Source organism: Zea mays, chromosome 6, assembly GCF_902167145.1.
Source record: "Zea mays cultivar B73 chromosome 6, Zm-B73-REFERENCE-NAM-5.0, whole genome shotgun sequence".
Taxonomy (NCBI): domain Eukaryota; kingdom Viridiplantae; phylum Streptophyta; class Magnoliopsida; order Poales; family Poaceae; genus Zea; species Zea mays.
The window spans coordinates 17,283,071-17,294,521 of NC_050101.1; the positions used below are offsets into that span (position 1 = coordinate 17,283,071).

An 11,451-nucleotide genomic window follows, 5' to 3' on the forward strand; every position below is an offset into this window, starting at 1 on the left:
CGCTAGCGTGACCCGTTTTCCCTCGCGGGTGGACCCGAACTTCCACGTCTCACGCGGAGAACCATGGGAGGGTCCCGTGCCCTTCCACGTGCCCGTTTTCGCGGCCGTGGCCGCAAATCCGTTTTCGGCCCGTGCGCCATGGCGAACTCCTCGTTTTCAGCCCAAACGCAAGGCCGAACAGCCCTGCCGCCCGTCGCCTTGCGTCTCCTCCCGTTTTCCCTCCGTTCCACCGTGCCCTTCTGTAACACCCGGATTTTAGGGGTCCAAAACCCGGGCGCGTACATAATCACCAGGTGTGCTGGGACCAAGTCTCACACATATGATGTATAGTGGCACAGGATCGAATGTCACATATTTATTTATAACAGGAGTTCTATACAAAATAAATAATTACATAATAAGGAGACAACGGTCCAGCAACCCAAAGTTGACTGGGAGATGACGACCTAGATCTCTCACGAACACATCACAGCATCCTCCGAGCGCATCATCCTGCGGTACCTGTTCTTGACCTGTGGGGGGGTGTGAGACAGCAAGAGTGAGCTCACATACGTTCATCGCTCAACAAGTTGTGGGGAATAATGTGCATGAACTCGCCAAAGGTGGGAGCTCACGTGAAGTGTAAGGCTTACCAAAGGAGATGATTAGAGCTGAGCATTGCTTTTAAAGTTGGTCAAAATTTTATTAGCAGTTACTAAGTATAAGTAAATACCAACCCAATTAAATAGTAGAACAAAAGTAACAACCTCACCTGCGATGCAATGCATATGACAAATTGAATTTAGTTCCATAAATTAATCATGTGAGTGTCCGAGTCGCTCATGACCGTGAGCACGGCTAGTATACCAGTTTTACACTCTGCAGAGGTTGCGCATCTTTACCCACAAGTCATGTTACCCAGCTGCCAAGAGACGGCCAATCCCATACACCTCTACCGAGGAGGCGAGGCAGGGTAACACTACGAGGCCTTTACAAAGTTCCACTAGCTTCAGAAATCCCGCTACAGTTTATAGGAAGCTCCAGTGCAGGGTTCTTGCCTGACCGCCATCGCAGCAAAATCAGCCCAAGGACCTCCCTACACTGACCACTCCCCTACTGCCCTTGCCCCTTTTGGGTAAGGAAGACCTCCACTAGCTTTCCTAGTTAATCAGCCAAGGGCGTCCCATTAAACCCTTGTGGTAGCACTGTTTTCCCGGGTGGTTCTCCATGTTCCAATTAACATAATGATCTTATCATGAACAATAAATAACAACTGATAATAAAAGTATAATCATGAATAAAATGTATCTCCATACCCAAAACCACATATAGCACTAGCAAGTACTACCCAGAAAGTTCAGTGGTAAACAAGGTATAAAGATAGACAAACTAGGGTATCCTATTAGGTCCCATCAAAATTAACCTATGCAGATCATTATGATTAATTAGAACATGAGTGGGTAAAAAGAAGTGATCAAGGGCACAACTTGCCTGGGCCTTGAGAATCCAGGTACCAACTTGCTCTTCAGATGACACGTGACCTCGCTCTAGTCGTAGCAGTACAAACAAACATTGTATAGGCAAAATTAACATTACACCAAACATAAGTACAAACTGAATAATAATAATCTACGCGTTGCTACGAGATAGTAGGAACAAGAATCACTAAATTTGGAGTTGTAGTTATTTAGTTATGAATTTCTGAAGTTATTAAGTACCTAGAACAGATTAATTCAAATGAACAATTTTGCTTCAAGTTTCATGGCTAAACAGTGTTACTAGTTGATATACAATATTAAAATAAAATTATTGCAACTGGAATGACTCAATTTGGAGTTAAAATGAATTAAATATGAATTATACAAGTTTTAAGATTTATTTTTATACTAAAAATCAATTTCTAATATTAATTATCTAGTTTCTCTGTTATCTGGACTGGGCGTCAATAGCAGAGAAACCCAGGGGCTAGCACGTAAATTTTCTAAGACTCAGTGAACATCGCCCATGGACGGCGGGTTATTTCAGAAAAAGTGCAGGGGCTCTTTACGAAGATTGCCACGGCAAGGCTACAGGCGGATCTCGGCCGTTGGATCAACGACCGATGCGCCAGATTAGACCTACGTCTAAGCGAACCGGTAAGCGCTGGAGGCCGCCCGATCCGAGATCTACGGATCGGATTTAAAATACCCGAGGTGGCTTTGAATGCGCCCGATCCCCATCCAACGGTTCGGATCTTCACACGCGAAGGGGTACGCCGGATCGATTCTCCACCACACATCCCCGAATGAACGGTTCAGAATGAATCGGTCACGATCTAATCACAGGCGTCCATTACGGATCAACAGCCCAAACACTTTCCCCTTCCTCTCGGTCGAGCGGACGGCGGCGCCGCCCACGGACGCGGCGAAGCCCGCCGGCGAGGATTCAATCGGCCGTTCCCGAGCGCCATTTACAAATTGGACCGAGCTACACGATGTATGAACAAGGGCGAACACGTTAGCGGCAAAACGTACCCAAGATGGTAGCGCAGAGATGCTTGCCCACGGTGCGAGCGGAACCCACGGCGGATTCATGGCAGAATTTGTATGACGGCGAGCAATCGCCCAGCCATCGAGTCGTCGCAGCGGCCACCACCACCATGCCCAGGTGCCCGGTGATCAGGAGAAGCTAACCACCCACCAATCGAGGCGCTAGCACTAGTGCATCGGTGTTTTCCCCCACGGCGGACCAGCAGTCATCCTTTGGTGACGAGCGCCTCGTGTTGAAGCATTCTCTCCCACTTTGAGATGGGCATATATGGCCGAGGTGGTTGAAGGGCCATGGCATGGTTTTATAGACGAGGATTGGGGCCCTGCATGGCTGACCCGCCTCCGAGATCAGCGCGCTATGAGCGGAGCTTGTTACGGCTGGGTAGGCGACGAGTCTGACGGAAGCGACCCACACGCCAGAGGCAGTGCAGGTTGGTGCGTGGGGTGAGGCTGCCAAGTGGGGCCCGTGGCGCAGTGGCAATGCGCCAAAGGAGACACTGGCCGCGCGGATGCTGTTAGCTGGGCCGCCAGGCAGCCCACGCAGGCGTGTTTAGGAGAGGAGGTGTAGTTATGGGCCGACGCGGGATGAAATATGGAGATGGGCCAGAAAGGGGAAATTCCAGCCCATGCGCGGTTTCTTATTTTCTACCCCTTTTCTTTTACCTTTTCTCTTTTTTTTTCAACTTTAGATTTTCATTCCCCCCTTTACATTTCAAATTCAAATTTGAATTTCAGTTAGGGATCTGTAATTATATCAAATGTACCTATTTACATTTGGAGATAAAGAGAATATATTTATGTATATATTTATTTCCTATGTTTTATGTGGTATTCCTTCTCTTTTTATTTTCAAAAACCCTATATTTTAATTTAGGGATCAATTCAACCTTTAGAATTATTATTTTATTATTATTAACATTATTATTTTATTTAATGCACAAACAATAAAACTCCAATATGATGCAATGGTTTATTTGTGTCTTAGTAATGTTCTACTCATTTTTTGAACATGATCAGTCACATGTGATGATAGGTAGATTCAATATACACATAAAACATAAAAAAATAACTTTCCTCCTCTTTTATTATCCATTACAAATTGGGTATTACAAATCCTACCCCCCTTAACAATAATCTCGTCCTCGAGATTTGTAAGAAAGAGGATATAGGAAGAGTGATTTAAAATTTAGCTTTTAGTTTCTAATTAGTTCAAAAATCAAGAGTCTCTCTTTTTTTTCTTCATTAGTGAGTGATTAGGTGAGCATGGGTATATATATGTATGTCCACTTTATTGTGTATGGTAAAAGATGTCTTTAAAGCATAGAGAGGTTTGGGTAAGAAAGAGTGTGGTAAGGAAAGACTTCATCCAAGATTGTGGCTCTTGATTCTTTTGAAGAACTAGCTTGAGTCTTATTCTTCCTTAATTTGTTGAGGTCGTTCATCTTCAATCTTCGTTCTTGAAGTTGTTATTCAAATTAGGGACATGTAGTTAAGATAAAGTAGTAGGTGGAGCAGCTAGGCTATGAGTTAAATGAGATTAGTCTGGATCTGGTTTGGTTGTTTGATTCCAGATGGGTGGGATAGGTTATGCACCCAATTATGTAGGTCAAGTTGTTGTGTATGGCCGAGTTGATCTAAGTCACTAATTTAGGTGTAAGTGGATTAGTAGTATGACCTTATCTTTTGTACCAGCATTAGGAAACTCACACTAGATTGGATCAGATCTAGAATAAATTGATATGATTATTTTAGACTAGATAAGATCTAATTAATTTGCATTAGATCATGGTTGTTTAAACTAGGGTGGATAAGTATGCTTATTAGGATAAGATGGATCCATAAAGATAAGATAGAATCTTTTGAGGTCAGTTAGATCTATTGGGATAAGATAGAATCTTTTCAAGACAAGATGAATCTATTAATAGTAATAGAGTATCTTTTAAGATAAGATGGATCTATTAAGTTAAATATATTTTAATTAGGATAAGTTAGGATCTTTTGAGATGAGATGGATCTATGAGTGTAGGATAGAATCTTTTTAGATGAGATGGATATTGTTAGGCTAGATACTTTAATGAGGAATAATCTAGTTTGTCCAGTTATCTTGATGAGCGTTTTTTTCCCTATATGTATATGCAGATGTAATTGTGGACATTACTCCACAACTAATCACACTCAATCAAAGATCCAAATCATACAAGTATCATAAGAACAAACATTCAAGTGTATAGAAAATAGTTTTGTTTTTGTTCTTAAGATTAGGTTTCCTATTCCTAAAGTCACTTTAAGCACAGGATTTCAAAGTGTGAAATCCACATTTGTCTTTTAGAAAGAAAAGATAAGAATAATCAGAGTAAGCGGAAATAGATGAGAAAAGATTAAGATAAGTCTAGAATGATTTAGAGTAGCAAAGGTAAGTAGACAATGGTTGTCTAGTTCTATCTAGGTTTCGTCCTACAGTCAACATTCCTCTGATACCACTTCTGTAACACCCGGATTTTAGGGGTCCAAAACCCGGGCGCGTACATAATCACCAGGTGTGCTGGGACCAAGTCTCACACATATGATGTATAGTGGCACAGGATCGAATGTCACATATTTATTTATAACAGGAGTTCTATACAAAATAAATAATTACATAATAAGGAGACAACGGTCCAGCAACCCAAAGTTGACTGGGAGACGACGACCTAGATCTCTCACGAACACATCACAGCATCCTCCGAGCGCATCATCCTGCGGTACCTATTCTTGACCTGTGGGGGGGGGGGTGTGAGACAGCAAGAGTGAGCTCACATACGTTCATCGCTCAACAAGTTGTGGGGAATAATGTGCATGAACTCGCCAAAGGTGGGAGCTCACGTGAAGTGTAAGGCTTACCAAAGGAGATGATTAGAGCTGAGCATTGCTTTTAAAGTTGGTCAAAATTTTATTAGCAGTTACTAAGTATAAGTAAATACCAACCCAATTAAATAGTAGAACAAAAGTAACAACCTCACCTGCGATGCAATGCATATGACAAATTGAATTTAGTTCCATAAATTAATCATGTGAGTGTCCGAGTCGCTCATGACCGTGAGCACGGCTAGTATACCAGTTTTACACTCTGCAGAGGTTGCGCATCTTTACCCACAAGTCATGTTACCCAGCTGCCAAGAGACGGCCAATCCCATACACCTCTACCGAGGAGGCGAGGCAGGGTAACACTACGAGGCCTTTACAAAGTTCCACTAGCTTCAGAAATCCCGCTACAGTTTATAGGAAGCTCCAGTGCAGGGTTCTTGCCTGACCGCCATCGCAGCAAAATCAGCCCAAGGACCTCCCTACACTGACCACTCCCCTACTGCCCTTGCCCCTTTTGGGTAAGGAAGACCTCCACTAGCTTTCCTAGTTAATCAGCCAAGGGCGTCCCATTAAACCCTTGTGGTAGCACTGTTTTCCCGGGTGGTTCTCCATGTTCCAATTAACATAATGATCTTATCATGAACAATAAATAACAACTGATAATAAAAGTATAATCATGAATAAAATGTATCTCCATACCCAAAACCACATATAGCACTAGCAAGTACTACCCAGAAAGTTCAGTGGTAAACAAGGTATAAAGATAGACAAACTAGGGTATCCTATTGGGTCCCATCAAAATTAACCTATGCAGATCATTATGATTAATTAGAACATGAGTGGGTAAAAAGAAGTGATCAAGGGCACAACTTGCCTGGGCCTTGAGAATCCAGGTACCAACTTGCTCTTCAGATGACACGTGACCTCGCTCTAGTCGTAGCAGTACAAACAAACATTGTATAGGCAAAATTAACATTACACCAAACATAAGTACAAACTGAATAATAATAATCTACGCGTTGCTACGAGATAGTAGGAACAAGAATCACTAAATTTGGAGTTGTAGTTATTTAGTTATGAATTTCTGAAGTTATTAAGTACCTAGAACAGATTAATTCAAATGAACAATTTTGCTTCAAGTTTCATGGCTAAACAGTGTTACTAGTTGATATACAATATTAAAATAAAATTATTGCAACTGGAATGACTCAATTTGGAGTTAAAATGAATTAAATATGAATTATACAAGTTTTAAGATTTATTTTTATAGTAAAAATCAATTTCTAATATTAATTATCTAGTTTCTCTGTTATCTGGACTGGGCGTCAATAGCAGAGAAACCCAGGGGCTAGCACGTAAATTTTCTAAGACTCAGTGAACATCGCCCATGGACGGCGGGTTATTTCAGAAAAAGTGCAGGGGCTCTTTACGAAGATTGCCACGGCAAGGCTACAGGCGGATCTCGGCCGTTGGATCAACGACCGATGCGCCAGATTAGACCTACGTCTAAGCGAACCGGTAAGCGCTGGAGGCCGCCCGATCCGAGATCTACGGATCGGATTTAAAATACCCGAGGTGGCTTTGAATGCGCCCGATCCCCATCCAACGGTTCGGATCTTCACACGCGAAGGGGTACGCCGGATCGATTCTCCACCACACATCCCCGGATGAACGGTTCAGAATGAATCGGTCACGATCTAATCACAGGCGTCCATTACGGATCAACGGCCCAAACACTTTCCCCTTCCTCCCGGTCGAGCGGACGGCGGCGCCGCCCACGGACGCGGCGAAGCCCGCCGGCGAGGATTCAATCGGCCGTTCCCGAGCGCCATTTACAAATTGGACCGAGCTACACGATGTATGAACAAGGGCGAACACGTTAGCGGCAAAACGTACCCAAGATGGTAGCGCAGAGATGCTTGCCCACGGTGCGAGCGGAACCCACGGCGGATTCATGGCGGAATTTGTATGACGGCGAGCAATCGCCCAGCCATCGAGTCGTCGCAGCGGCCACCACCACCATGCCCAGGTGCCCGGTGATCAGGAGAAGCTAACCACCCACCAATCGAGGCGCTAGCACTAGTGCACCGGTGTTTTCCCCCACGGCGGACCAGCAGTCATCCTTTGGTGACGAGCGCCTCGTGTTGAAGCATTCTCTCCCACTTTGAGATGGGCAGATATGGCCGAGGTGGTTGAAGGGCCATGGCATGGTTTTATAGACGAGGATTGGGGCCCTGCATGGCCGACCCGCCTCCGAGATCGGCGCGCTATGAGCGGAGCTTGTTACGGCTGGGTAGGCGACGAGTCTGACGGAAGCGACCCACACGCCAGAGGCAGTGCAGGTTGGTGCGTGGGGTGAGGCTGCCAAGTGGGGCCCGCGGCGCAGTGGCAATGCGCCAAAGGAGACACTGGCCGCGCGGATGCTGTTAGCTGGGCCGCCAGGCAGCCCACGCAGGCGTGTTTAGGAGAGGAGGTGTAGTTATGGGCCGACGCGGGATGAAATATGGAGATGGGCCAGAAAGGGGAAATTCCAGCCCATGCGCGGTTTCTTATTTTCTACCCCTTTTCTTTTACCTTTTCTCTTTTTTTCAACTTTAGATTTTCATTCCCCCCTTTACATTTCAAATTCAAATTTGAATTTCAGTTAGGGATCTGTAATTATATCAAATGTACCTATTTACATTTGGAGATAAAGAGAATATATTTATGTATATATTTATTTCCTATGTTTTATGTGGTATTTCTTCTCTTTTTATTTTCAAAAACCCTATATTTTAATTTAGGGATCAATTCAACCTTTAGAATTATTATTTTATTATTATTAACATTATTATTTTATTTAATGCACAAACAATAAAACTCCAATATGATGCAATGGTTTATTTGTGTCTTAGTAATGTTCTACTCATTTTTTGAACATGATCAGTCACATGTGATGATAGGTAGATTCAATATACACATAAAACATAAAAAAATAACTTTCCTCCTCTTTTATTATCCATTACAAATTGGGTATTACACCTTCAACCGAGACCTACGTAGCAGCCTCGGTGTCTTTCCACGCGCTTGGACTTAGCCCGTTTTCGCGGCCGTGGCCGAACCGTTGTTTTCGGCCCGCGCGCCATGGCGAACACCTCCTTTTCAGCCCAAACGCAAGGCCGAACAGCCCTGCCGCCCGTGGTCGCGCGCCTCCTCCCGTTTTCCCTCCGTTCCACCTTTACCTTCACTCCAGACATGCGCTCTAGGTTCGGTGTCTTTCCACACGCTTGGACTTAGCCCGTTTTCGAGTCCGTGCCCGAGCCTCCGTTTTCGGCCCGCGCGCCATGGCGAACACCTCGTTTTCAGCCAATACGCAAGGCCGAACAGCCCTGCCGCCCGTCGCCGCGCGCCTCCTCCCGTTTTCCCTCCGTTCCACCTTGCCCTTCACTCCAGACATGCGCTCTAGGTTCGGTGTCTTTCCACATGCTTGGACTTAGCTTATTTTCGAGTCCGTGCCCGAGCCTCCGTTTTCGGCCCGCGCGCCATGGCGAACCCCTTGTTTTCAGCCAATACGCAAGGCCGAACGGCCCTGCCGCCCGTCGCCGCGCGCCTCCTCCCGTTTTCCCTCCGTTCCACCTTGCGCTTCACTCAAGACATGCACTTTAGGTTCGGTGTCTTTCCACACGCTTGGACTTAGCTTATTTTCGAGTTCGTGCCCGAGCCTCCGTTTTCGGCCCGCGCGCCATGGCGAACCCCTCGTTTTCAGCCCAGACGCAAGGCCGAACGGCCCTGCCGCCCGTCGCCGCGTGCCTCCGTGTCGTTTTCCCACCGTTCCACCGTGCCCTTCACCCAAGACTTACACATTAGCTTCGGTGTCTTTCTACACGCTTGGACTTAGCCCGTTTTCGCGGCCGTGGCCGAACCGTTGTTTTCAGCCCGCGCGCCATGGCGAACGCCTCGTTTTCAGCCCAAACGCAAGGCCGAACAGCCATGCCGCCCGTCGCCGCGCGCCTCCGTGCCCGAGCCTCCGTTCATCGCGTGCCTACGTGTCGTTTTCTGTGACACCCCAGGTGTCTATTTCACGTTATGTCGGGAGATTAATCCTAATCTCGGATGCTCAGTAAAAATTTCTATTTCTCGATCGTGCCTATCTCTGTTTATCAGGCTTTCTCTCGGAAGTTCACCGAATTCAGAGTTAATCGATCGCGAGAAACAACAAATTTTGGAGTGTGTTAAAACTTTTTAATTCTCGGAACTCATGCAGACTCAAAGATCAATCTCGAATTTTAAATCTCATCTGAAGCTCTCTAAATCAAACTCTCGACGACTATTATCTGATCTTAGCCCGAATCCAATTCCTCGAACCTCGATCGATGTCCGACTATTTTAATCCGACTCCGTACTCTCAAACGGAATACTCAATATGTCGTCCTCTAAATAATCCTTACTCGACTCGGCCAAATATCTCATGTCCGAACCGAATTCAAAACCCCGTATCGACTGTGATTTTAAAATGCCACGATCCGATTTCTCCGGCTAAAAATACGAAAGCTGGTCATATCCTGAGGCATTTTATTTTCGAATCACGCATAGGGAAATTATTTCCGAGCGAATTCAAGTCAAACTCTCGGCTGAAATTAATCGCTCATTCGCCCGATCGTCCGAACTCTCATTCACTCTGTTTGCGTACAGACGAAATCGCGGGAACATTTTTAGTCCGGAAAATATTTAGCGCAACCCGTTTGGCGTTTTGGCCCAGCCCGGCCCAGCCCACTAAGCAACCCTAGCCCTAGGGTTTTTCTATAAAATACGGATCCCTCTCCCTTGCCCTTGGTCATTTTGCACTCCCACCCCTCCATTTTTCTAGCCGCCACAGCCATTCTTCCTCCCTGTTCGCAGCAGCAGCCAGCGCAGGGAACTTCCCTTCCTTCTCGCCAGCGCAGGGAGCAGCTAGCAGCCATGGCGCCTCCACCTCCCAGCGCCTAGACCTTCCTCTCCAGCGCGCCCCCTCTAGGCATAGCGGCAGCTCCTCCTCCCTCTGCTTCGTGCGCGCAGGAGCAGAAGCTCCATGGCCGCCGAGCCCCCTTCTATGGCCGGGCGTCCCTTCCTTCCGGCGCGCTGAAGCATCTCCTGGCGACCTCACCTTCTCAGCGCAGAAGCTTGGGGCCTCCCATGGCGCCCTCCTCCCTGGTCTCCCTTGCGCAGGGCAGCCATGGTCGGGCTCCCCTGGAGCAGGCGCTCCTAGCAGCCATGGCTCCCTCCCTCGGTTGCTCCTCGCTGCTTCTTTCCCATGGAACTGGCGCAGGGGACAACTCCATCTCTCCCCTTGGCGCCACCTTCAGGCAGGGCAGCAGGGAGCTCGACGCCCCTGTGCAGCCCACACCTTCTTCCTCCCATGGTCGAGCCCCCCCTGCACTTTCCCTTTCTTCAGCATGGCGCCCCTATTTCCCAGCCGTGCAGCTCCCTGTTGGTTCTCCACCCCGCCGGCAGCTTGGAGTCCGAGCAGGCACCGCGGGAGCCTATCCCCATGACGCCCAGCAGCCCTGCTGTCCCCTCCCCGTGACGCGACGTATCTGCTCGGCTCCCTCTCCCGGCAGCATAGCTCCTCGCAGCCGGATTTCCCCGCAGCCCCAGCTCGAGCAGTGAGCTCGCCGTCGCCCATTGGCTGTTCGACAGAATGCCTGTGGGAAAACATCGTGTTGTGCGCAGCCCCATCCGCGACACTGTCGAAACCCGTGGTGAGACACCCCGATCCCCTTGCTGCTATCACATTTTTTTTAGTGTGCTCGGTAAAAATGTTGAACCGTTGTGTGTGTCTAATCGCAGCTAGTCGTCAATGCCATTCGTCGCGCACGCGTGTTCGATACAAGACCGGTCGGGTGCACCACGTGCTTGCACAACTCAAATCCGATCCCGTTTAGGTTGATTGATTTATAATAATACATGTGCTTTGGTTGATGTCGGGCAATGCATGTATATATGTGGATGTGTGTAATATGTTTCGGTACTACGCATTGGTAGGATCAGGTTTGCGATTGGAGAACAAGAGGTTGTTGATGTGTGTGATTTGTAGTTTGTCTAATTACGTTTTGGTCGATGTGATGTATAGTGGTGTTTGACT

At 46.9% G+C, this 11,451-nt stretch overlaps 1 protein-coding gene across 1 annotated transcript; it reads left to right on the plus strand.

Moving 5' to 3' along the window:
* The first annotated feature begins 10,315 nt into the window (after positions 1–10,315).
* LOC103633902 (uncharacterized) lies at positions 10,316–11,060 on the plus strand. The gene has a single exon (XM_020546303.3). The coding sequence runs from the start codon at positions 10,503–10,505 to the stop codon at positions 10,974–10,976; it is 474 nt and encodes a 157-aa protein (XP_020401892.1). The 5' UTR covers positions 10,316–10,502; the 3' UTR covers positions 10,977–11,060.
* Positions 11,061–11,451: the final 391 nt, after the last annotated feature.

Excerpts from the sequence above, each read along its gene's own strand:
- LOC103633902 (XM_020546303.3), top strand. The coding sequence starts at position 10,503 with ATGGCGCCCTCCTCCCTGGTCTCCCTTGCGCAGGGCAGCCATGGTCGG.